The following is a 27,739-nucleotide window of genomic DNA, read 5'->3' as shown; positions in this document are numbered from 1 at the left end:
AAATGACTCAGTACAGTTGAGAGCACCTGTTCTTGCAGAGGAATGGGGCTCAAGTCCCAGCAATGACATGATGGTTCACAACAGTCTGTAATTACTGGGCATCAAGCACCAACTTCTGACTTCTATGGACGACAGGCACAAGAGTGTAGGTACCGGAGAGGCCAGATGAGGGCACCAGATTCCCTGGAGCTATAGTTACAGACATTTGTGAGCACCTTTATGTGGGTGTTGGGAATAACTCAGGTGCTTAAGATAGGGAGCACAGCCCCCCCCTCCCACTTCTTTTTAAAAGTTTTTTTTTTGAGGCAGGGTCTCACTACATAGCCCTGGCTAGCCTGGAACTTACTATGTAGACCAGGCTGGCCTGAAATTCAGAGATCTTTCTGTCTTTCCCTCCCAAGCATGAGTATAAGCTCCTAACCATTGAGCTACTCCTCCAGCCCCAACCTATTAGTTTCTATTTGGTTTTCCCAGGTCTGTCCTTGGTATTTTCTCATCTTCATCCAGCGTTATATTCAGAATGCAGTCTTTTGTTATCTTTTTAAAAAATACCTTCCATGACTAACTATCTTTTTTGCTCTTAGGATAAAGCCTCCACCCTGCTATGGCCCTTCTCACCTCCTTTCAGTTTCCTGTGGAACATGAGCTTCACAGAGCACAGGGTCACTATGAAGCCTCAGTGCAACTGCTGCTGCCCCTTCAAGGGGAGCCCCGATCTCCCCATCGGGTTTGGGGAGCTCTGCTCCATGTTTCCTGTGTGGTTATTTAATATGCAGTGTTCACGTTTCCAAACAGACTACAAAGTCCATGAAGACAGGACCCTCCTCTCTCGGTCTCTTGGTCACCATTTTATGTCCCATGTGTCTGTCACAGAGTAGAGAGGATGATGCTCAGCATCTATAGAGCTCAATTCCAAAAACTGCTGGTCAACTGGAAAGAGTTCTCCCTTCCACAGCAGTGCTAGAGACTGAAGTGCAGGTTTCTACCACTAAGCTAGACTGTGGACAGATTGATACTTTTAAATAGCATTAGGCTCTGGGATGTGCCCCAGTAACTACAATAAAGTCAGTTGTGGTCCTGTCCCAAGAGATGCACTACACTGAGAAACCAGAAGGAGAAAGTACCCAGGACATGTGTGACCAGTTTCAAGGAAGAAGCACCATGGCAACTGCATCCAGAAGGATGACTGGATATCAGGAGGCAGGTACTCTGAACATCAGTTTTATATAGTTGGCCATGTTGATACTCAGCAGCCACAAGCTGCCACCATACACTGCCTGTTTGTGATTTAATGTAACAGATAAGTTTCAGGAGACAATCTCATCTCTCCAAAAGCCCCAGCAGAAGACATCCCCACTCCTCCGATGTAAAGGAAATCAGCATACCCCTTATATTTCCAGGCCTTTAGGGTTAAATCTTGCATTTTTGTGATGTAGTAAAGAAAGCTTTTATGTTGTTATTTGCACCAAGATAACTTCTGATGCGAATTTGCATTCTGGGATACCTACCATTGCTGTGAGGCCAACAGTGTACAGTGGCACTTCTCACCAGAGCCTCGTCCACTTTCCCGCCTGTGGGGTTATCCACATATTGCCTCCCCTGCTCCAAGGCATTGAAGCACTCTGTCCAGTAATCATTGTTATCTGCTTGCACCCGGTCATAAGTCCAGCTCACACAGGGGAGTGCGTGGCGACTGTTTGAGGAGATGTAATCCAGAAAGCTGAGAGAAGCGAAGGGCTGAGTGTGCTGATTTTGGAGGAGAAGGAGGAGGCTTATGGGGGGTTCTGGGGATTTCCGGGCTCCCTCCATCTGAGGAAGAAAGGAGGACTGACACATCATTAAGCGCCTCTCTGCAGCTTGGCCAATATCAGAATTCTTCCCAAAAATATCCAACTCATCTTCAAGGAAGAGCCCTGAATTGTAACCAAGTTTACGGTTCATGATAGCACTAAACCCACAGGTGCATCGGTATTGGTCCTCCTTGGAGGAATCAGGGATGTACAGCCCAACATCTGCCCCTTTGATGTTCATGTTGCAGGCGCAGATGCAACAACTGTCAAAGTTCCTGTCCTTGAAGACATTCATCACGGAATCTGACAGAATCAGGGTGACATAGAGACTATGGGCCTCAGGAATTGGCTGCATGGTGGCAGGCTCCACAGAGTTAAGGGGTCTCGTAGTAGAGGGGGTGGAGGCTGGTGACCCCTGGTCGGTGCTGTCATATTTCACAGACCCTTGGCCACTAGCAGTGCCCCCACCTCTGGGAGTTCTTGGAGTCCTGGGAGTTCGTGGTGTGGGGACAGAGAATCGAGGAGTAGCTGGAGATGGGAGGACTCCAGCCCCACTGTTGCTGGCAGGGGCAGTGCTGTTCAGCGTCACAGGCGTGTTCATCTGTGGTGTGTTCAGATAGTCTGGATCTGCGAGGCTCCCGACACTAGGCACATTGCTGCAACAGACACAAGGTAACAGTGAGGAAGAGCAGCAGTCACAGAAGCCATGCCCTGCACTGAGCATCTAGATGTGCAATTCTCTTCAGAAACAACAGGAAAAGGAGGGAGAGAGGGAAGAGGAGAGGAGTGGTAGAAGCAAGAGCATGAGAACAAAGGAACACACACAGCACTTCCTTTCCACATAATCCACACTAAACAGTCTTCACCCTGACCTGCTGAGGAAACTTCCAGGCTTCTAAGAAAATGTGAAAGTGGGCATGAAGAAGTTATGTGAAGTGCTATAACTACTAACAGCTCACAGGAGTGCAGGCTGACTTGGCTGGAATGTTGCAGGATGGTGTTTGCATAGACTCTGCAACTTCATCTTTTTGAAACCAAGAGTACCTGTGCACTTTTCTCTGGTGCTATCATTCTGCAATGATGCTGAAGTAGCTGTAACCAAATCACATTCAAATGTGGTGCTTTTCTAATTGGAAGAAGGCAGTACTAGCCAGACTTGCATGTTCCCAGTACTGTGTGGCTGCTGTGCCCATCTCTCTGTTCTGTGCAGGGTTTGGTATCAGCAGTAACTGGGAGGGATGCACAGACTCTGGTCTCCAGGAACAGAGATTTCCTGGGTTCTCTTTCAGTCTCTTTCATCTTTTAATGTTACACATTACTTACAATCACTCTCATTCCTGAGGTGGACAGAGCTGTTTTATCTCATAAACAGTGGTTTGGGGAGGAAGCAAGACCATGTCCGCAGCATTTGGATGTTCTACCACTATAGAACACACCCTCAACCATTCCCACGGACCCAGAGACAGTATACAGGCCTAATCTCCACTTGCAAGCCATCAGAGACAGCACGTTTTTCAGTCTGACTCTTTTGGAAACATGATCCCAGTACTTTCAATGACACTTCTTGCTGAGTCACATGTCCATTCATTTACACAAGTCATTTCCCTATAATCTTTCAGAACCTATACCATTGGTCCAGGTATCTAACCAGGCAGTATGTAAACCCTGACATACAGGGATATCTTGGGTACAGACAAAAGCTGACTTAAAAATTGAACAGTGTGGGATGGAGAGATGGCTCAGAGGTTAAGAGCACTGATTGCTCTTCCAGAGGTCCTGAGTTCAATTTGCAGCAACCATAGTGGCTCATAACCATCTGTAATGAGATCTGGTGCCCTCTTCTGGCCAGCAGGCATACATGTAGGCAGAACACTATATATATAATAAATAAATAAATCTTAAAAAAGAAAGTGAACAGGGCAACAGATAACCATCTGGACACTCATCAGGCTCCTTTTAAGTTTTCCTGCTCAAGATTCTAAAATAATTCTTGCAGGTTTGGATCAAAAAGGAACCATGACTGCTAACTGAAAATCTGAATAATTCCATTGTTCCCTAGATAGCAAATATTTCATCTTACTTAGCAGCCTCATTTTTCCCTGTTCATTAAGATTAACTGAAAACCAACCCTATGTGGAAAGTGGGACAGTCAGCAGAGAAAAATTAAAGTTGCCATGACATACAGCAGACCTGAAGCAAGTGTCAGCAAGTGTACTGAGTGTAACCAATGAGCCTAGGGTGGTGGACACTGGAAAGCACAGCAGGAACATGACAGTATAGAGTCATGCTGCTCAGTAATGCAACTCCTAGACCCCAGTGCTAGATCTGAATGAAGCAGAATAACCCAGTGGCCACATGTAAGTGGCCAAGGCTGGCCTGCAGCCTTTCCATTGGACTGTGTGGATATAAAGCACCTCCCTTGTACAATAGTGTCTTCAGCACTGCCAGTCTAGTCCTTTCCTGAAGAAGACACACACAAAGAGTGGGAACGACGACCCAGACTGTCCTGGGAACCTGTGAGTGTAGGCAAGTTTAAAGTGCTGAGTGGCTCCTGATGTCACAAATGGCCACCAGGCCTAAGCATGCCTGGCGTGTCTGGTGCTGGTGCTCCAGGCCTCATTCAGAAGGTAGAGCCCAATTGGAACTTGGCAGCAACCCAGGTCAGACACTCACAGGGCAGCTTCACTGTCCTCTCCCCTCTGCAGTCCATAGTCATTAACTGCCAGAGCTGTTCCAAAGTTCTGGTAAAGTCAGGGCAGAATAATCCCATTTTGAAGAGTGGAAGATCCAGGTACAGAGGTCCTTTAAGTGCATACACAGACTTTTCAGAAAGTAGGACTGTCTGTCATATAGCACCATGGCTCTGGCTTCCAGCAGGTCCAGAGTCCTTCTGTCACATTTCCACCCAGTTCATTCTGGCACTGACTACAAAAACTGCTGGGGTCTGTCACTGAATTAGGGCTGTGGCATACAGATGAGTCCTGAACTACAAATTTGTTTTACTGGCTCCTAAGGATTATCACTGATTAGCTGTTAACATTTAAAACAAGACAATATTAAGTCCAGATTTCTACTCAATCTCACTGCCTGACAACTGTCCCTGAGAAGGGGTTTGTGCTGGGGCCACTCATCTCTATAGCCAGCCCCTGCAGCGAGGCCAAGCAAGCAACCAGCACTTAACCTGCTCATCTGTCCATACAAGCATTTGGCCTGCATTCACGTTAGCATTTGTAAATGTTTTGCTTTATCTGATTAAGACATTATTTAATCTCAGAGAAAACAGAGTATGTGCTGCTGATACAAATACTATTTCTCTGGGCAATATGAGATGTCTAAGTTGCCGTGTCTTCCTCCACGTTCCCCAACTCACACATCAATCTGTTGCTGCTTTACCTAATTTTAAAGTGTCTTTAAAAGTAGCATACGGAAATCACTACCTTATACCAGTCAAAGCCCACCCACCACCAACAAATATCAGCAACTCCAAGTGCCAATTCTATGGCAAATTCAGCTTAGCCTTACACACAGCTCTCTGAAATAATCTTAGTTTGTGTATCTATAGGAATTTCATTTAAAAATAAACACAGTTTCCCACACAAGACAACATGATCAAAAAGCAGGAATGTTCACAAAACCAGTCTCAGAGAGTAAGCTACTGTCGCCCTGTGACAAATACTTAGAAATAGTAAGGTGGTATATATAGTAACTATCAGAGTCCCACACATACTTGTAACCGTCTCTAATGGAAGCAGCTGCAGGGGGCATGGGCAGCTGTTCCATTTTAGGAGGAACTGCCCACGAGGGCCGGAACAGACAGGCATCAGGTGTCTTCAGAGGCAGCAGGCAATGGCTCGGCAGCGTCTTCAGTGGAGCAAACATGGAGGACCCCACAAAAGGCTGGAATTGTGGCACTTTGTGCACGTATGAAAAGTCCTGTGACAACAAAATGGGGTTGGTATCAATGCTGACAAACTGGAACCAGCCATGGTTGCTCAGTACTTCATAAAACACAGGCACAGAATCTACTGCCATTCAATAGTTATCTACAGAATATTCAAATAAGAAGTTGAACGCCAACACTGTTACTGCAGCAACGGTCATGAGGTGAATAGGCTAGTGATGTACTCCAGTTTGGGGTCCTCAGGGACCTATGTGTGGCACATATAGCACTGCTTTCTAGGTCCCGTGGGAGTCCACTTGGAAGCCACCCAGCACTGGGGAACTTAATGCACTGATTATTACCTTGATCTCCTCTGGCTTGGGACTTCCTAAGCCATCTTCCACTTCCATCCTGAACTCCGAGAAGTGTGTGGGTACCATGCTGACCACAGGACTCTCCATCATGCCCAGTGCAGTCACTGTCTCTGAATTTACTCCATCTTTATAATTCATCACAGGAGAGAACGCCGGATGCTGCTCCAATGACGGAGGGGTGGGGAACATCCTTTGTAGGTCTGCGACTGCTGAAAACAAAGTTACAAGTGCATCTCAACAGCAAAACTCCTGAAAACTCTGACCTGCAGCCAGGAACAGCTAGTGCCCACACAAGGCTAATGGAATGTCAAGACAGGTCACCCTTGGGCTTTCCCTGGGATTTTCCCACCCCTTTTCCCAGTGCTGTATGTGGTGTGTTGGCGTAATGCCAATAAAGTAAACAAGGCCTGCAGAGTATACAGTTTGCTTCAATAGCTGACTCTGAAAAGACTGGAGGAGACCAGTTAAGCACAAAGTGGGAAAAAAATTCAGCTACATTATGAAGTACTCTATCTTTGTTTCCAACTGGTTTTTTTTAATATTACAGAAAATAAAAAAAAAATGTAGAGTCAGGATGAGGATTTGTTGTAATTGAATCCCATAGTCCTGCTCTTCTGGGGAAAGGATTCCACACTGTCTTTCTAGACTGATAATAAAGTTTTACACTTAGGACCCAGGCTCTAAAGATACTGTCAACAGGGCAGGCAGGGCACACAGTTTAAGAAACACATGGGGCTAGAAAGCAGTTTACTGTCAGTGCTTCCCAAGCCTATGCACATCCCTGGGCTCCGTTCCCAGCAGCGAAGGAGGGACGCACAGTTCCCGTTTCCCATCCCATCATCTTCACAGTTTCAGTTTATCCACAACAGCTCACTATGGCTTGTTATGGTTCTGATTCCCTAAAAGCAAGCTGTGTCTAATACGAGTTGTGCTTACAAAGCATGGCCACTAGGTGGTGTCCTGTACCTGGGACTGGGAGTTTGATTTGTTATCACTTTTTATGTTCTCATTTCCTCTGCTATTGTCTTTTTTGAAGTTCCCACATTTAACCAAGTTAATATCTGGCACCTAGCCCGTAGGTAGAAATTAATATGGAACAACAAACTTGACTATGCCCTGACTGTAGCATCTGACAGAGCTGGATCTCCCCTATCCAGGAAGAGCTCAACTATGGCTGAGACACATTCTCCCTTATGAGGTCCCCCCCCCCACCACACACACACACACACACACACACACACACACACGTTTTTTATAGATGTGTACGTTTTAACAGGCTTGCTTGCTTTCCGTTGAGGCAAGGGAGCTTCCAATAGCTTTACCACATGGAGGCAGAAAACCAATACCCTAGGAAAGGGAGTCGCAGGTGGTTGTGAGCTGTCCATCAGCGCTTTTAGCTCTACCTGCTATCTATAGTAGATTTACATAGGATTTGGCATGGTGCCTGCTACAGTGAAGGAAAAAGAAACTCCTCAGGTTAATGGCCAAGGTACCTTATTAACAACCACTTGAAAGGAACTTAAAAATGTTTAAAGCTAGGAGCCGGGCGATGGTGGTGCACACCTTTAATCCCAGCACTCGGGAGGCAGAGGCAGAGGCAGGCGGATCTCTGTGAGTTCGAGGTCAGGCTGGACCAACAGCCTCCAAAACAATACAGAGAAACCCTGTCTCGTAAAAACCAAAAAAAAAAAGTTTAAAACTAGGGAGGCCTACCAAGATAACTATTTGAAGCCCTATACACAAGCTATTAACCTAAAGCAGGAGAAAAGCCTCCAATCAAATCAATACTGTGGGGTTAAGGCTAACTTGAGAAATGTACCCAATACCTCTAACACTTTCCCAAGCATAATTCTCTTAGAATCAAAATATTAAGCTTTCTGACTATGGTAAGAGATTTTTACTGCCCCCCCCCAATGACTCTGAAGAAGGAGCCTCTATTTGGGGGGAGAGATGGAGTGAGAGGAGGGCAGGATGGATGGAAAGGGCTGCGGGGAACACTGAACAACATGTGTATATTTCCACAATGGAGCTCATTACTCTGCATACTAACTTTAAAACTTAATGGTAGCAAAGCCTTTAATCTCAGCACTACTGACGCCCTCAGGAGGCAGGGGCTAGCAGATCTCTGACTTCAAGGCCATTCTGGTCTACACAGAAAGTTTCTAAACAGCCAGGACTACAAAGAGACCCTCTAAATAAACAAACAAAATTACAGAGACTAGAGAGATGGCTCAGTGGTTAAGAGCACAGGCTGCTCCTGAAGAGGAACCAGGTTCAGTTCTCAGAACCCAAAGGAAGTTCGCAACTGTCTGTAGTATCAGCTCCAGGGGATGCCACACCTCTGGCCTCCAAGGGCCCCTGTACTCGTGTACTCACACAAACAACTAAAAATAATAAAAATAAATCTCATTAAAAGCTAAGATAAATAAATAGTTTAATTTTAATTTCCTGTAAGAAACATGGTTTATTTCTGCTGAAGCCACCTGCCTTACTAATGCTACCTAATAAAGTCACAGACCTATGTTTTCAAAGCCTCTTGTACCCTGCTCATTTTCACAAGGGCAAGACACAACTTCATCTGCCACAGGCCCACTTTACAAAACACCCTCCACCATTGGAGACTGCCCTCCATCCCACCCACACCGCAGACAGTACACTACACACTGGACACTCCCCACCATTCTCATTATCAGAGACTCCTAAGGGAGACTGCCCTCCATCCCACCCACACCGCAGACAGTGCACTTCACACTGGACACTAACTGGAGAACACCATGCCAGGCGAACGCTTCACCATGTACATCACAACACACTGGTGTCCACCTCCGCACTAGGGCTTCACTGCAATGAAAACACACCCCAGATACAAGTTCTAAGAGCAAGCCCAGTAGAGAAAGTAGAAAGCCTGAGAAGCAAACACCCGGTCTCCACACAAAGAATTGGCTGGCACAATGCTGTTCCTAGAAAAAGGCATGAGCAACTACATGAAGGACTGGAGGGGGCTGTGCCCTGCCATTCCTCCCAGCTGCCCCGAACCCTCCACCTCACCCCAAACCATGGCTTCCTTCTCAGGAGAGCACAGAACAGAAGCCAATGTGCAATAGGCACTCCCCAAGAACTCATCATTTGCCTTCTCTAAGACTCATTCTTCAAAAAAAATAGGCTTTCAAAGAAAGTCATAGGCAACTGGTCTGTTCAGTGTATTGATCCTTCCTTGTTGCACACACAAATTCTTAGTAACAAATCTTCCACCTGTATGCACTAGCCACAAGTGGCCACTGGGCATTCAGAGCAGACAGAACTGGAACAAACTGAGACAAGCTATAGCATAAAACCTAATTCCAGAGAGACCCCAAGGAAGTATTCAGTGACTTTTCATACTTGGTTACATTTAAAATGACATTTCATACATTGAGCTCGGTAGAAATTCATTAACAAAAGTACTTCTGTAGAGTGTCTTGGCTTTACATTGTATTTCATAGCTTCCCAGCAGTCAGGAAAGCTCAACAGAGATGAAACATGCCACACTGCTTGCACTGCCACTGCTGATCGGGGAAACCCTGTGTGTCTAGGCACTGTGTCTGTGTCTGTTTCTGCCCCTCCCTCCTCCACCAGTACAGATTCACATGTCTTATACTGGATTTGTCTGGCTCTTTACTTTTGTGCTATATTTTAACTCTTATTTATTTATTTGTTTGTTTGAGACAGGGTTTCTCTGTGTAAGCCTGGCTGTCCTGGAACTTGCTTTGTAGACCAGGTTGGCCTCGAACTCACAGAGATCCACCTGCCTCTACCTCCCAAGCATTGGGATTAAAGGCGTGTGCCAACACCACCTACTTTTTAACTCATTTTTAAAATCTGTGCTTTAGCATCAGTCCATCCTTTCCAAAATAATTGCCTTTTAAATAAAAATAAAACACTAGCACATAGTCCAACCATGTAGGAAGGTTACATGAGTGGACAGACTCAGCTACATCTTCAGACACTGCAATGTCCCCTGCTGTGTGCCTCATACAAAGACATGGAAAAGAACAACTGGTTTATGTAAAGTCCTCACCTGACCTACCTATATGTACAAATGTCTTTCATATGGAATTCCATGTTGGTAAAATTCTACAGTGAGGGTAATAAAACAAGAAAAATGTTTAATTAAAAAAAGTACAGGAACTGGATGGCTATCATTATTCATTTCCATCCATGTCATGCTGGAGAAGTCTTTGCTATTTTAAAAGCTATGGATCTACTTAAACTGTCAAAATCCAATCTCTGTCCACGTCCCAATTCTACATTTGAGTAAATCAGCACTACATTTATAGGTTCATAAAACTTTTTGACTCATCCTGTGACATGGTGGTTTTCCCCTCAATTTGTTCTCATTAGCAGCTGAAGCGAATAAGCAGAAATTACAGGGTGATTTGCAATGGGATGTGCCTACTCGGTGTCTGCAGAGCCTCTTGACTTTCTTCTCTGTGCAGGACCCACCTTTTCTTCAGGAAAAGACTACAATACTCTGTCTCTCGTGTGCATGACACAACATAAACTGTCTCAAAAGGAAACATCAAATTGCACAACGAATCTGACAAACATTCATTATCTACAAATCAATTGTATTTTTGAAAGCTGAATGTTTTCTATAAATTCCCACCGTGGCAAGTTCTGAAAGTAAGTGTGCAGCTTGTGGCCTACTAGAGAAGCAACCCCAGCAGGTCTTTCTGCCCTATAAACTATGGCTCCACTCTTGGTTTGAAAATCAAAGCGTGTGGCTTCAAATAAGGATGGCTTCTATCTCCTATGAGCTTCCTGCCTTCTCAGAGGCTCTAACTTTTGAAGTTTTACTTCTCAGTGACAACCATGTCAGCTCAGGCTCCTGCACTTACTTGGTGGGTAAGGGCCAGCCGCTCTTCCCTCCTTTCCAGGGGGCCGCTCCTCAGTCCCAACAGCAGGCACCTTGGATGAGCGCAGCGCAGGGGACACAGCCTGAGAACAGAGTTGTACTATTAGAAGGTTAGGCATGCATGCCTACTGACCCTTCAGAATAAAGCAGTACATCTGGCATGCAGCTCCCAGAACACCTGCAGGCAGCAACACCAGGGACACACTAACAAGATTCTCTGGAAGAAAGAACAGGTCAGGCTGTTTACTGGGGCCTGGTGGGCAGACTGCACAGGTCTTCAGCAATACTGCTTCGGGTGAGCACCAGGGCAGTTTTGCCAACACGGTAGTTGGCTGGTGGTATCCAGCAGTGACTGGCTGTGGGAGGAGGCAGCTAAAACAGTGGTCCCCAGCCGGGCGGTGGTGGAGCACGTCTTTAATCCTGGCACTCGGGAGGCAGAGACAGGAGGATCTCTGTGAGTTTGAGACCAGGCTGGTCTACAAGTGTTAGTTCCAGGACAGCCTCCAAAGCTACACAGAGTACCCCTGTCTCGAAAGACCAAAAGGAAAAAAAAACAAAAAAACAAAAAAAAAACATCAACAAAAAACCCAACAAACAAACAATAACAACAACAACAACAACAAAACAGTGGTCCCCAAAGTTATTGTTTTATGTTCTACCATTCCCATTTAACATCACTATGAAGGTAGTTACATGCAAGAACCTCTAATGCACAGAAACTGGTCAGTTATTGAGAACAAGGCAACTTCCTTACTAGGAAAAAGCACCTTTAAGAACGCAAATGGGCTAGTCACAAAATGAAAAAAGATCTTACAGAGATGTAATGTGGTTGAATGTAAAATTAAAATCAAATACATCTGACTGTTTAGCCAGCAGCCTCTTACCTCTACTCACTAGGTAAACTAGTTTTATCAAGTAAATGCTAGAGTTGAAATAAAAGAAACTCTTAATTCAAAGAAATAAAAACCCAATTGGAAATGTTCAATCTCCTTCGTGCTTAATATTGTTTAAAATATATTCTCCAAAGAACCATTTCTTCATTAAGCACAACAGTAAATTGTAACTTGTTCAGGGAATGAAGTCACATGTCCAGAATAGACAGCTCTGGCACTATCAACCATGGCCATTAACAGGACAGAGCCCCTCCAGAGCACCTGCTCTTCTCTGCCCCGTTCTTCCCACTCCTGCTTCTTGGATGACTTGATTCACTGTCCTTCAATGCTTTCCTCTCATCACCCCCAGAAGCACCTACCAAGGTCCTTATGCCCCCCCACCCCAGCCTGGCTTGTATTCATCTTTCTGACAGTCAAATTCAAAGGGGAACGCTCCAAGGCCCAGATCAACAGCAAGGAAACAGCTAGTTGGTTACACTGCCAAGCCATTTTCCTTCAGGTATCGACTATTTGAATTATGACTCCTGTTTTCCAATGTAACAAAACAACAAATAGGATTTTTGTTTTCCCGTCTACAGACTGATTTTAAAAATGCACATGCTTCCACCAGTTCCACACTCAACAGAGTCCAGGTTGGGAGAGTCTCCTGAGCCCATCCATATGTGAGGGATATCAAGGAGCAGGCCAGCAGGCCCCATGCTTGGCTGCTTCTCTCTGCTGTCCAATCAGGACTGGTTCCACACTCACCCAATGTCCACCCCTCAATGACCCCACTCTATCCACCACTCAAGTCACATCCATACTTCAAGGTCATTATGATCCCATCCTCTTTTAGGCATGTGCAGCATGACAGTGTATCAGATCTGCTAATTAGCTATGTTCAAGTTTAAAGTTAGAAATCTGATCCCTACTTAACCTGAGGCCTTAATTTAAAGCCAGCTGCCTAACCCCCCTGCACTTCAATGTTCAACATCCTTAGATCTGGTCTGTGGATGAACTCAAAGCAGAACATATATTTTCAGGCTGTTTACTTAAAGCTTGTGTTTCCAGTAGAAAGCTAGCAACTTAATCAAGTATGTAAATTTGATAGCTGCTTCAGTTACCTGTCACAAAGGAACTGATCATCAAATTATTTTAAAAGTTTATATAAAATGGATGGAGAGGAAGGAAGATTAAGCAAATAAATGAGGAAAAAAACCAAGTAAATTCTGTGAAAGCAGAGTGTGTCTTATTCAGCTGTAGCATCCCCAGCAGTAACAGGTGCTGATGTGTGCCCAAAAGCACAAAGATGAAGAGGGTGAGCACACGAACCCACTGAGTCTTAGCTCAAGCAATTTCCAAAGACCTCTGATCCTTCCCCATCACGTGTCTATAGTCTCCTTCCCACCACAACACCATAACTCTGAACAGTACATAGCACATGTGTGTAGCTCTCAAATGCACACTAGTTGCTCAGTTGTTAGATGAAGAAAAGTTGTTCACATTAGTTGAAAAATCTCATCTAAAGAAACATGCATGTGTCTATGGTCCCTTAATATTCAGAATGGTTTATTAAAATGTGAAAGATTTCAATAGCAAATAGTACTCAAAAGGCTCAAAGTACAGGAATCCTTTTGAAGCTTATTTAGCACCTAAAACAGTGGTTCTCAAGCTGTGGATCATGACCTCTTTGAGGGCAAAAGACCCTTTCACAGGGGCCTCATATCTGCTATCCTGCATATCAGATATTTACATTGATTCATAACTGCAGAAGCATTACACCTATGAAGTAGCAATGAAAATAACTTTATGGTTGGGGGTCACCACAACATGAGGAACTACATTAAAGGGTAGCATTTAGGAAGGTGGAGAATCACTGCCTAAAATGAGAATCCTGAGTTCAGTGAAGTAAATTGGAACAGCCACCACGTGGCACGTTTCATATATGAAGCTATAGCAGACTTACCCCAAGTTCATCATCATCAGAGTTATCAAAGATGTTGTCTAAGTCGTGCAGGGAAGGTGCCAAATCTGTCACCTGTGTAAGGCTCCCGGAGCCAGCTCTGCCAGCAGCATTGTCCTGTCGGACATCTGCAGGAAAGGAGGCAAGGACACAGAGTGAGCAGGTTCCTCAGCTGAGGAAGACACAGAAGGACATGGACTGGACCTCAGTGAACAAGGTCTGCTGGGAATTTCCTTCCTATGTCCTACTTAAATTTAGACACAATTATTCCAAATACGCTTATCAGCTTTGAAAAGAACTAAAAAACAATCCACAAAAAACAAAGTTGAGACCAAATTACTGCTATAGCAATAAGAATATAATTTAAATCGAGAAGAATCTCCTTTGCATTTTACTTTAGCAACAATCCAGTGAGTCAAATAACAATGTACACACCTGTTTTAGTAGCAGAACTGAAAATAGACATGGCATTTTTCCCATCAGGCACCGGCGTGGAATGACCTGGTGTAGTGACATCCTTGGTACCAAATCCATCCTCTGACTGTGTAATAAATTCAGCCAAACAAAACACATGAACAGCAACCCAAAGTGTGGGATATGAGGGAGAACACAAAGAATTAGCGCGTCGAATGGAACCTGTTATGAGCAGTGTGAGAAACCATGGTCTATGCAACCAAAGGGAATCAAAGGCGAAGCCTTGCTCTGCATTACACAGAATCAAGGACCCCATTTCTTTCTGACCCTCGAGGTGATCTCAGTGACTCAGTGGTTCTGGCGGCAACTGACCACAGGCCTGCCATGCTATCAAACAATGTCTTAAGTAACTATAGTGATGTTAGATGATAGCACAAGCCTCTGGAGCTACACAGATTCTGCACATTGTCCTGTCAACTCTATTGGGCTCTTTAACTGCCAAGCTTCTCTACTCTCTCCAGAACACCTCCTTACATGGCTAAAGCCGGCAGGCACACCCAGTACCAGGCCAGCTCATGCTGAAAGTCTATGGCCAGTACTGACATGGATTCAGGGAATATATAGGCACAGCTCTTACACAGTGAACGTAGCACTTCATAAAAAGAGACTGCACTCAACATTTTTTTGCTTTACATTCTAAGTATTTTGGGAAATATTTTTTAAATAAGCAGGGAGCATAGGCCAACAACAATTAGCATATGAGAGGAGGCATGCACGGTACAAGCTACAGCCTGGAAAATATGCAGCTTGGTGAGCCATGACATAAAAAGGAACAAAGCACTGTTCCATACAATAGTACCAAGAGTATGAGTATGAGGACAGAGCGACCAGGCAGGACCACCTCAGACATTCTGCCTCAGGAGACTCCCACACACATCGAATAGACACCAAAACCCACAGCTTGCTGGACTCCCTCTGCAGTAAATGGTACCTTGTTCTTTTTTAGGGTGTCCTTCTCTGGTCCCTGCTTGCATTTCTTATTTGCTGTGAAGATGTATTTTATGTCACCATCCTCAAAGGTATATGGGTCATTAACTTCTCCCAAAGTGTCTCCAGGTTGCTGTGACAGAGGTGATGGGTCGAGGAAGGGGAGTGGCTGCACCTGAGGCTGCTCATCCTGCCAGATTTTGAACCGCTTGTTAGGTTGTGCTAAGAGTCTAAAAAGGGAAAATAGGTGATAATTTAAGTGAGACGAGGTAAAATGATGCTATTTTCAAAGCAGTATTATGGTTTTTAAACTTTAATTATTTACTGTATGTGCATGCACACGCATGTACCATGTGAAGGTCAGAGAGTCAGCTTTCTCCTTTCTGGGGTTAACTCGGGTCATCAGGCTTAGGCAGTACTGAGGTGGACTTAGCACAGTACTCAGTTCAGTGTGCATAAGCACTTCATAGAAAAGAGAAGGGCTTGGTTGCCAGGCCTAGTCTAAGTGTGCTTGCCTGCCCAGTCATCTCACCCACCCAGGATTTATGATTAAAAAGAAAGTTTAAAGTGAACACTTGAAAACCTAGTAAATCTCCAGTACCATGTTTTTGTTTTTCAAGATCTTAAGCGCGATTAGACAGAGCGAAGGCAGCTTTGTTAGTCCATGCTGTCTCCAAGCCCAGATTCTACAGAAAACACAGGTCATCAGTACACAAGCTCAGGTCAAACTCCCAACTGCGCAGCTCCAGCTCCTCAGTCAGTAAATCAGCAGAGATGAGGCTTCAGGGAAACTCAAGTGAGGTCGCCTACACCAAGGGCTGAGAATGATCGGTGCTCAAGGATACTAAGAGCACTCCTACCAGACAGAGCCGAGTGAGCAATGTGGGAAGTCTCTTAAAGTTACACTCTTGACTAACAAATAGTAGCCTCCCAATAACAAATACACATTGTGTGTCCTAAACGACACAGCAAGACATTTACCTGCCATGTATTACACACCACCACATTGTTAAGTCTCAGGAAAAAACAGGGGTTTTGACTTGAGACACTCCCCATGTGCAGAGTCTATAAGAGAAGTCTGGTTCCATTATCAGTGAAGGCTTAGCAAGGGGAGAGGAGACCTTGGATGTCTAGGGTCCCACCTGAAGGTCCCCTCACCTTTGCAGTGCAGTGCTCTCTGGGTTCACATCCAGTTTGGTGTCAAATCTGTCCCCTTGGAGCTCTGGAGGCCGGAACTCTGTATCTTCACTGGGTGGGAGACGGAAGCCCTGCCACCACTTATCTGATGACTCAGTGTAGGAGGGTCTAATCCCACTATATAAGGCTGTCTCGCTGACCTCTGCCATCAGAGGCAGTCTTTGGCCTACAAGGACAGTTCTGTCATCCAGAGTGGACAGCTGCTGAAGTTCTAGCCCACTTCCATAGAGGGCTGGATTTACAGGGACAGAAGGTGGGTCCAAACTCTCTGCTTCCTGACCTCGTGGCTGAGGGCTGAGTGTGGGCGGCAGAGGGGAAATGGGGGAATGAGGTGAATCCATAGGATTCAGATTCATTTGCTTGCTTGTATTTCTGGAAGGCACGGCCATTTGCTTATCATACTTCCGACTACTTGACACCTCTAAGGAGGCATCTATCCCTGCCAGCCCTAGCTTCTGTCCAGATGCATCCTGCTCCATGCATAACTCTTCGGCCACAGAGGGCCTGTGGTGAAAGGGCACCAAGGGTCTCTTTTGTAACTTGTCTCCTTTTTCTTGTCTTTCTGCTGTTTTGTGCTTAGAAGAAGCAGGAGGTGGTAAGGATGAAGATGATGGAGGTCCTGCACTGAAGCCTGGCTGAGATACTGTGGGAGTTCGGCTGGGTCCTATCGTACACCGCTTCAAAAGTTTATGCCTACAAGGAGAATTAAAGTGAAGTCAACACATGCTCAGATACAGATAACAGCATGACTGCAATATCACAAAAGAAGTATTTCTGATAAGGGTCTATCTCTCTTTCTAGGCATATGCTAGATGATGCACACATCTGAAAGAGATCCACAGTCCAACTATGCTTATGATCACTAAGAATACAAGTACCCAATAGGAAGCCAAGAACCAGTCACATAAAAGGTCAAGCAGATTAAAAAGTGGACTTAATGAGAAATATAGATTAATATCCTGCTAATCCCAAATCTTGCTAATTAGACAAGAGCTTCAGATAACCTACTCACATAGTATCTTAAGACTACACGGTTAAATGACCAGATAAGGCAAAAAACCAAAAATTCAGTTTCTATTTCTCAACACATGGCTTAAATGTCTTGAAATTATTGTGTTCCACCCTCCAAAGTGTGAAACTAAGGTAAACAACATCAGTGTGAAACTAAGGTAAACAACATCACTTTACAGGATAAATATACTAATAGCCTTCCCCTAACTATATCTGGGGGAAGAAATGTGAGACAACTGTGAATTTCAAACACTTGTGAAGAAGGTCAAAAGCTGGGAATCAGAACACATGAGTAAATGTACCTAAGCCACATTCTATCTCAGTAAAAATGCCCACATTTGCCCACACTTCTTGGCAACCATAGGCCTGAGGAATGGCTCACTCAGGCCACTAAATGATGCCAAGTTTGGACTGCTCAGCCAAGTTCCACAGCAGGTCAGCCAGCTTCTCCGTGTGTAAATCACTCCAAGGGAAGACTGCATGCTCTCCGGTGATGCAGCAGTGACTCTCTGAGGCCACTTGGGTGGCATTAAATTACTGCTGCATTGAACTAAATGATGCCCTTGTGGGCAGTAAAGCGGATTTGTGTGGCATAATGGGATGGTTTAGTGGGACAACAGAACAGCTGCCCTGCTCCTTTCGGCTGTTCAACAGTGAGAGGAGTGGACCATTCCATAGAGTTTGGCAACCCTACAGCAGATTATCTGCAAACACTTTGGTCAAACTCTTCACTACTCTAAAAAACTCAGTCTTAAAAACAAACGAACAAAAAAGAAACCCTGATTTGAAAAAGGGCTACCAAGGAAAGTAAAGGAAATGCATGTTTTCTGCAACAAGGGCACAGTGACCAGTGAGGAACTCTCTCTTCAAGGGTCTCACTGTCTTCCAGGTGCTCGTTCCTAGCCCTTCCTGCACAGACCTGGACTTTCTCAGGAGGGTGAGCTGCACTTGTCTTCTGCAGACTCTTCAGCGAAGGCTTTGTTATGACGTGTACACGCCTTGTGAAGCCAGTTCTTCCAGCTCCATCAATGACTCAGCTGCACAATGTTTAAGAGCAGGAATGTGCCCTGCACCAAGAGCATGTGCCAAAGCCCCAAGTATCAGGGAGCCTAGCCTCAGTAGTGTGTAGGAACACTAGTGGCTGCAAGGAAAGGCAGTAGACATCTTGGAGGAAGTGACTGTGATGGACCAGATCCAGAAAACAAGAGAAGCCACCAAGTGACCAGAGTAAACATCATATTGGATGGGCCTATGGGGAAACAGATGCTGTAAAGTCCTTCTTTCTTTTCCAAGTGCTAGCTGGGGCTTAGACCCAAGGCCATGTGGATAAAAGAATTAGGAAAGTATTCTATCACAAACCCATATGACTGAAGCCAGGATGTTTCTCAAAGGTCCCCCAACAATAAAAGACTAGAGCACAGGGTCTGAGGAAGCCAAGTAGCATGTGGAAAGCAGTGAAGTAGCTGCTACGAAAAGTCTTGGGTTTGGCTAAGAACTTGTACGGCAATCCCATAGCATACAAAGAGGCGGCTGTCCACTAAGACAACACTTGGTAAAAGCACAGGGGCCAGGGAGACAGGAACAGGGGCCAACAATAATCTCTCACAGTTGATGGAAAAGTTTGCATCCCCTTCCCCAAATCAATCCACTAACACCCCAGTAAAAGCCCTGAGCTGAGAAATGAATGGTCACCTTCTGAACAGACATTTCCATGGATGTTTTTAGAAGGCCTATGACAGCCACATGGGAAACCTATACTTCAGAAACTCTAGACACATGAGTGACATGCAATGCAAGTTCATCATTAGTTGAACTGGGAAATGAAGTCTGTCTCCTCTTAAAACTTTAAAGTCCATACTAACAATCCATGGCAGTGAGATCCTGAACGGGCACACAATTGGTAGAAAAGGGAACTATTAGTGGCTGTCAAGACACTGCATGGACAAGCTACAGAGACACCATGACTACAGTAACTTCCACTTTCAGTAGGTACTGCAAACACCACCTCTAAAGATAACAAAAATCACCAACCAAAAGGATTTGAGAGGTCACTTCATCAAAGTTCTGTTGACTTCAGTCAACTCATTTTCAAATCTGAATCCTGACACCAGAATTATCATCTGTGTATCAGACAAAACTATTCCTTTCCCCACTGGAGGAAGTTTCAAAGCAAAGATTGAGACACGGTGGTCTGTGTGGCTGGTGACTGGCCAACAGCATAGACCAGGTTCTCTGTGGCTGTTGCCTGCCCCATACCCACCTTGAACAGGAACAACTAACTCTTTGGGTTGGGTCCACAAAATCCCAAGCAGCAGGATTGTGAGCAGGCTCTTCTTCCCGAGTGGGAGTTGACACTTGGCTCCTCCTACAAAGGGTGAAAATGTGACTAAGTACAAACAAAAGTTAACTCATTCTTTTATAGAGAAAAAGTCTTTTTTTTTTTCCCTTATAAAGGGGCGAATACATTACACAGTAATGGATCCTGCTGATAAATTAGTCCAGTGAAACTGAAGAAGCAAGTGACCTGTCTGCTATATATACAGGAGCACGGTTCAAAATGCCCCTCCTTATAAGATCGCCTCACATTAGCACGGACAGTGTTTACAGCAATGGAACAACACCCAGTGTCATTTACTGGCATTTCCTTTTAGAAAGGCACTTCTGTCTGGCATGAGCAAGGTCTGGCTTTAGTATCATACACTTACAGTTACACATGCCCACCCCCATTCCCCCTCACACACAGTCACCTAAAAAGATGAAAGAATTTTTAAATTACTGTTTGACAACATCTAGAAATTATATATACTCCAATGTTATTAAATCACTCTTAAAACTCCCACATTATTTAATAACATCTAAAGGCAATATTCTAGCATTTTTAATGTGAACTAAAAAGTAGAAATCAAAACTATCTCCCACATACACATCATTAGTAATAAGCCAATGAAGAGAGACCACAGACAGTGCTTGGGGGCTTGTTTCCCAGTATCTGATGCTGCAGACTCAATGGGTGGCTCTACAGGACTCCTGAGACACAGCCTTTCTTGCCTTCCTGGGTGTCTCGGCTCCCTACTCTGTGCTAGGAAGAGAGGGCCGTGATCTGTCAAAAATAACAGAGGTCTGAAGCTAGTTTTGAATAAAAACGGAAGACAGTGAGAAAGAAATGCTAACTGGAAAATTATGTAGGCACTGAAGCTAGAAATAAAATATGTGCAATGATTATTATGATGGAAAGATCATTTTAAGTGATTGGGGATAGTCTTCAAGTCCTAGACTATGATTTCTAGAGTTTGTCTAGCACATCTTCAATGGCCTATTCCAGAATCAAGTCATCCAAAAAAATGAGTTAGCATCAATTTGCTAAAAGCTTGGTTCAAAGGACAGGCATTAAGCTACACATTAAACTCTGAATAGCACTCCCTGCAGAAGTATCTGAGACACTTCTAAGTGAGCAGCGATCAGTTATCAGCACGAGCATCCATAAGACAGGCTGAGAGGCAGCTCAGGGCTTTCCCAGAGTGGTGGACCCAAGAGTGGTGCCCAGCACCCATGTCCTGAGCTCTGCTTCCACAGACACAGCTTCTGGTTTTTGTTTGTTTGTTTCTCCAAGACAAGTTCCCCTCACCTGTGTAGCCCAGGCTGTCCTGAAACTAGCTCTGTAGAGGAGGCTGGCCTCAAACTTAGAGATGAACCTGCCTCTGCCTCCTAAATGCTAGGACTGAAGGCATGCACCACCTTGAGAACATTGGCTGCTCTTTAAGAATACCCAGGGTTTTTGGTTCCCAGCAGTGATATGGCAGTTCACAAATATCCACAACTCCAGTTCCACCAGGATCCAACATCCTCTTCTGACCTCTGTGGGTACCAGGCACCCAAGTGGTTCAGACATACATGCAGACAAAAAACCCAGACACTTAAGATACAGATGATAATAATGTGTGGTTGTGTGTGTGTGTATACACATACATATATATTTTTTACCTCTCTATATATATACATAACACATTTTATACATACACGCAACATGTTAAATAAAGCAGGCAGAAAGGAACACGGCCACCCAGGTGTACACTGGCAGCAAAAACAAGGCCAATACATGACAACCACTGTCCAAGAAGTTTGTTTCCCTTTCTAAATGGGAACCATTCACAAAGCAGCACACAAAGAAAGTCAACCCTGATTGCCATTCTGACAATCAGGGTAAATCTCCGAGCTGTCCCTACTGGCAAATGTTACAGCAATATCATGCCAATCTTCAGACGTTCAAGAACCTGAGAATTCTCCACAATAATCATGTCAGATAAAGAAATGTTTTGTTTTATATCAAATTCCGCTAAATTTAAATAATAAAAAGAACAATTTGAAGCCCTTCAAGTTTGGTCATACAGTTGTTCTTGCCCTCTTCACCCTGCTTCAGGGAGATAAGACTATGATGCACACATACTTAGCCTGGGCTCTGTTGAGGATACATTCCTTCCAGACTCGATGGACCATATGATTGTGGAGCTTAGGAGGGATCTTCCTCGATCTCTTTGGACTGTGCATAGTTATCATCCCCCCATCTTGGGAACTGAGGTGACTGGCAGCACTTTGCACGCCTCCACTCTCACCTGGAAAACAAGCACAATTAGAAAACCAGGATTGCCACGAATGCTCGTGGTACACAGACTGTTGCATGTTCTAACTGCCAAAACTCAGATTTGTGAAGCTTTGTCTCCTATCCCCAGCAATAACACTATCTAAAGGGATGAGGAAATCGTCACACACACACACGCCCCCCCGCCCCCGCACTGCCCTGCAACACACATACCACTAACCAACCAATACCAACTTTCCCAGGTCTGTGTGACTTCTTATGTTCTCTCTAAAGCAGCAGACCTAATAAACATGTACATGTCACCTGGGAAGACACACAGCAACATCTTACCCCACATGTTTTAGATGCAACTTAACTTGTAAGGAAGGGGTCATAGTTATAATATTAAAAACACAAACATGCATTACTATCCTGAGTTCAGAAAATAAATGCAGTCAGTACATTTTGAGGGAGACAGCAGCATAGGCAGCTCCATGTTCATCTAGCTAAACAGTTGTATAATAAAAGTACAAGTGCCCAAGCAAGAGGAAGAATTTATTAGCACACAGCTTCTTATATAGACCTGCTTGCCTTACTCCAATACCAGTTACCCAAGCTTAGCACTAAAATACTGAAGGGGACTGTCTCCATGACATGACACAGCTTCTCTCCCCATCCTAGGCCACTGCAGTGGCACTGGTTGCTGAAACCCTTGCCATTCCCATTTCCAACAAGGCCAGTCTAAAGGCACTGTCCAGTCAACTCAATGGCTTTCTCTTATTTGATTTATTAAATGTACTGTGGGCTCTGTTCTCAACAGAACAAAAGCACAATACACCTACATCAAAAATGTCAATGTTCAGACTCTGGGAAATCTACACTGCTATCTTGAAATATCTGAACTTTCCTTTATAACACATAATACTCTTCACGACGACTGCATGATGGATATTGCTTTACCTATCCCCATTAAAGACAAAACCAGCAACACTGACACTTTAACTCCAAAGCACTAATATTGCAGATGGACGGAGTGCAGGAGTCGAGATACCCTGTACTTGACTACTAGCTTTTTTTTTTTTAATTTTCAGACTTAGTTCACACTCTGCAAGGTAATTTATTTTCCAACAGGTTCTCAAGTGACTGTCCAAAGAAGTAGACAAAGAAATCATTAAGGCAGACAACAAGACTCCCTTAAACATCCATGACCATGCAGTGAGAGGCAGGGTGAGCGCTCTTCATGGGACTGAAAGTTGCTGTCTGTGGTTTTCTAGGCTTCTAGAAAACTGTCTGGAAGGACATGGTGGCCTCTGCAACACTAGCCCGCTAGCCCGCCAGTCCCAGCTGACCTATCAGAAGAGTTTTTGGCTGTCAGGAGCAAGGCAACCCTGTCTCTTGGGGAGTGGCCAACAGACAATGTCACACCATAGCTGAGCATTATATCACGGGACATTTGGACTAGTTCCTCTGACTACAAAGACACTAGAACCTTTAGTGTAGATTATCTTAGAGAATGAGGAACAGTGGGAGAATGTTTCCCCAAGGACTAGTGCAGTATGATACATAGAGCCCAGGGGGAAGGCGTGTGACGATCCAGGGTTACAGAAGCCACAATAAAACTCATCTTGGACAGAGCCTCTTGCTTTTGAACTGTGAACTTGAGAGTTCTGAAGTGACTGGATGCCAAGGCTGGTTTTATAGTTAACATGAATTTCATTAAGTATCTGGAAACAAGCTGATAAACCATCAGATAAGCAAAAATTTAAAGTGGTCTGATTGCTAATACAAATTTTTAAGAAAAATTTGAACTATTTAAAATACTAACAGATAGTGTCTTTATATCACTACAAAGTATTTCCTTTTTCAATTTACTTATAATAAAAATTGGTAAATGGCTGGCCTTTTCAGGAAGGGTCCCACAGATTCAGTCACACACAGGGCTTTAAAGGGACATGATGACCTATGAGTGCTGCACATGAAGTGCTTGCGTTTCATCTACTTACATCTTCCTGTATATTGTATGCCATCTCTGAATTATGTGTACCACGTAACACAAGTGCTGGTGGACTACTAATGAAAACATGCTGACTATAGCCACGAGTGCTAACACAGGAAATCTACCACTCAAAAGAGTGGACAAAACTGTTCTCGATTCAAGCAATCTCTCTATGTTCCAAGACTGAGTGTGTGAATTGCCAAGCTTCTGCATTAGAGGACAGACCACTACAGGGCACAGCACCTACTCATGCCATCCTAAGTTTGTCATAACAGAAAATGAATTGATGTATACACTGGGGGTTACTGTGAGAGGTAGCAGGTGGGATCTGCTGGAGAAGTGGATCACTGAGGGCATGTCCTCAGATTGTAATCTTGCCCTGGTTACTTACTCTGTGTTCATTTCACTTCTTCTTTTTTGGTTTTTTTCAGACAGGGTTTCTCTGTTTAGCTTTGGAGGCTATCCTAGCACTCACTCAGTACACCAGGCTGGCCTCAAACTCAGAGAGATCCCCTCCTGCCTCTGCCTAGCAAAAGCTGGGATTAAAGGCGTGCATGCACCACCAACGCCCAGCTCCTTTTACTTCTTATCCAACAAGAAACAACGAACTGTCTCCATGACTACGCACCACTATAATGCTCTGCCCAAAGTTATGCAGCTCAACAATGGTGGGCTGACTGACCCTGTGCAAGTGGAAGCCAGACAAATCCTCTTTCTCCCAAGTGCTTCTCTCAGGTGTTTGGTCACCATGACACAAACAAGGCTAATATAGTATCTACCATTTGTTTAAAACAAACAGAAACAAGGCAACCACACAGTTTCCTGTCCAGGCATAAAAATGGGGACATAAGTCTGCTGGAGAAGTGCGTGTGCAGAACTAAGAAGTATGCCAATACTGTCCTTAGAATAAAGACTAAGGTGGCACAGGTACAACTCTGAGACCCAGCCATTCTGTTTCTCTCCTGTCTCCATCAATTTCACCGGGAATTCTACCATAGTGCTGAAACTCTAGGAGTTCTCCATAGAAACACGCTCGATTGCACTCACCTATAGCCACCTGCTCTGGAGAGGTGGGAGGTGTCAGAGGCATCCCACAGTTACTGGGGTCTTTCACATTACCAAGCCCCTGCTGCCCAACCGTGACGTGACCTCCGACACTGGTGGCAGTCTGAGGAACTGGGATGTCGTTCTGAGCGATCAACACAAAAGCTGAAGGGTAGATCATCCGGACACCACCTATGAGGAAAGCCAGAAAGGAGCAGGCCTGAGAGAGTGTCCACACACCCAACTCCATTGCCACTGTAAGCAAGTCAATAGAAAAATGAAGTACTGCTATGAGCACACCTGTCTGAACAGGTGTCCCAGAGTCACCATGACAGCACATGGAACACAGGGCACTGATGTGGACAATCTGGAGAATCTATCTGAGAGGTCATCTCTTTAAATTAACAATAGAGCTACAATAAAGTTCTTCAGACAAATGCTTTCTTACCAACAATAACTTCAACTGCTACAGGGAAGTCATCGTCATATCCCAGCTCAGCTTCCTCTCGTGATTCCTCCTTCTTCCTCAGCACCATTGGGTAAAAGTACTGCCACTCCTCAATCAGCTTGCGGGTAGCTGGGTCTGACATCTTGTATGCGTGTCCTGTTAGCGTGCCATTTAAGCCATAAGGACTCACCAGTACTGTGGGAAGGAGAAATAATTATCACATATAAGCCTACATATCTGGTCATCTTTGGTTAAAAAAGAGCACTACTTCATGTCCTTTGCTTTACATCCTAAGTCCTACATAGTCTTTCACAGTGTGGTTTTTAAGTCTATTTTAGGATTATTTATGTGTATTTTAATTACCTTCATTTTTTAAGGGAATCAAGAAGGAATAGCATTGCACTTTTAATTCTATCAGCATACACTACATAAACCATCTGCACACTAAAATCCATGCCTGTCTATTCAATAATGACTGTTCAACATGAACACATTTGGCATTTGAACACTGATGTAGATCCTGAGACCCACTGCATATGTCATAATCAAATAATATTAGGAGTATGTGATAACATAACAACAATAAAGCTCCTAATAACAGGTCTTAGTGCACAGAGCCTGAAACATATAGCTTACTTGTGAGTATGGTGTGACTGTTCAAGGGGTCTGTGATGAACACTCTCATGTCTTGTTCAACTCCAGTATTGGGCTGACAATAGTTCTGCTTCTTGTCAGTCTTGGAAGCCCACATCATTTTGGTGTAGTCAGAAAAAAATGCCAGTCACCATGGGTACTTTTGCTGTGGCCCTGTGAACAGGTCTCCCAAATAATCCTTTCCAGGAAACTCAGAAAACTCAAATAATGCACCGCCCGCCTTTGGTTTTATGTATGCACTGCATGTACATGTGCAGCCTTGTGTGTACCCACAAGCCTGAAGACCAGAGATCAATGTCATCGGAGGTCTTGTTCTCCACAGCTCTGTCTTTTAACTTAATTTGTGTGACCAAATATGGAGGTTGGAGACAAAGGAGCTTGTTCTCACTTTCTGTTACATGGGTCCCAGGGATTACACTCAGGGTGCTTACCAACTAAACCGCCTTGAGAGACAAGGTCTCTCACTGAATATGAGGCCCCCCAGGAATCTGCCTATCTCAGCACCCCAGCATTGAGGATATAGGTATGCTGGGAGTTAAACTCAGGTCCTGATGTTTGTGTAGCAAGCACTGAGTCATCTCCCCATACCCCACTTCTGGCTTTTTGAAACAAGTATCACATAGCCAAAGTTAGACTTAGTTCAATATACAGCTGAGCTTGACCGGCAATTCCTCATCCTCCTGCCTCCATCCATCCTCCAAAAACTGGGAATACTAGCACACACCACCACCACAACTGGGTCAGCTTTAGAAAAAAAAAAAGTCACACAATTTCTCTATTGGTGTTTATTCATTGCCCACATTACTGAATTTCATAAAGACAATTTATTTTAAGTGTACCATAGCCACCCCAATCTTTTTGTTTGTTTTGTTTTGTTTTTCAAGACAGGGTTTCTCCTATTGTTTTGGAAATTATCCTGAACTCGCTGTGTAGACCAGGCTAGTCTCGAACTCACAGAGATCCGCCTGCCTCTGCCTTCCGAGAGCTGGGATTAAAGGGGTGCCCCACCAACGCCCACCCGGCCCCAACCATTTTTTAAAGCAGCTAAATGATGTGTCACACGAGGGAAGAGAGATAGCTTACTTAAAATACCTGGTCTCTAGAGATCTGTATTCCTAATACTACCGTTCCTTACTTCTGAGGTTAGAAAATTACTTCTCTTCTGTTGTGACCTTGATATCATCATACACTCTTTTGTTCTGAGTGCTAGGATTAAAGGTGTGTGCCACTACCACCTAGCTGTATGTAGTTTTGTTGTTTAATGAAATGTAAATGATGATAAAGAATGGTGGCAGGGGTATCTCTTGGTAAGACTTAGAACCAGGTAAAAGAATTCAAGGTCTCTTCCCACTTAAGGTAGACTTACCTTCTCCACTTAAGGTGGACTTATCTTTATTAATTTCTTTAATAAATCAGAATGTATGGGGAGGCTAATTACATTCTGCATGTCCTATCTTTTTCAGTCAGACATCTCTAGAAATGCTAAATTAGAATGAGCCCTTTCATAGTTTTAACATTTAAAACCTATTATCCATAGAATATCTTGAATTCCTAAGATTAAGATACACATTTAGAATCCTTAATGGAATCAAAAAAACAAAGTTATTTTATAGCAAGACAGTATAATAAATGGTGAAGA

At 44.2% G+C, this 27,739-nt stretch overlaps 1 protein-coding gene across 4 annotated transcripts in view; it reads right to left on the bottom strand.

Moving 5' to 3' along the window:
* Positions 1-27,739, bottom strand: part of Med13l (mediator complex subunit 13L) — a 201,191-nt gene that overhangs the window by 22,876 nt on the left and 150,576 nt on the right. For 3 of the 4 annotated variants that reach the window (XM_013119770.3, XM_005078999.4, XM_040731532.1), the window contains 12 exons: positions 25,447-25,641; positions 25,002-25,190; positions 21,827-21,992; positions 19,643-19,747; positions 16,333-17,064; positions 15,179-15,404; positions 14,209-14,314; positions 13,777-13,901; positions 10,922-11,021; positions 6,033-6,253; positions 5,518-5,723; positions 1,509-2,446 (listed from right to left, as the gene is read on the bottom strand). In XM_013119770.3, coding sequence (XP_012975224.1) covers positions 1,509-2,446; positions 5,518-5,723; positions 6,033-6,253; positions 10,922-11,021; positions 13,777-13,901; positions 14,209-14,314; positions 15,179-15,404; positions 16,333-17,064; positions 19,643-19,747; positions 21,827-21,992; positions 25,002-25,190; positions 25,447-25,641 — 3,309 coding nt within the window. The remainder of the gene's footprint in view (positions 1-1,508; positions 2,447-5,517; positions 5,724-6,032; positions 6,254-10,921; positions 11,022-13,776; positions 13,902-14,208; positions 14,315-15,178; positions 15,405-16,332; positions 17,065-19,642; positions 19,748-21,826; positions 21,993-25,001; positions 25,191-25,446; positions 25,642-27,739) is intronic. The other variant, XM_013119771.3, reaches the window with a different exon arrangement.

Source organism: Mesocricetus auratus, unplaced genomic scaffold, assembly GCF_017639785.1.
Source record: "Mesocricetus auratus isolate SY011 unplaced genomic scaffold, BCM_Maur_2.0 Super-Scaffold_100025, whole genome shotgun sequence".
Lineage (NCBI taxonomy): Eukaryota > Metazoa > Chordata > Mammalia > Rodentia > Cricetidae > Mesocricetus > Mesocricetus auratus.
This window is presented reverse-complemented; position numbering and strand designations above follow the sequence as displayed.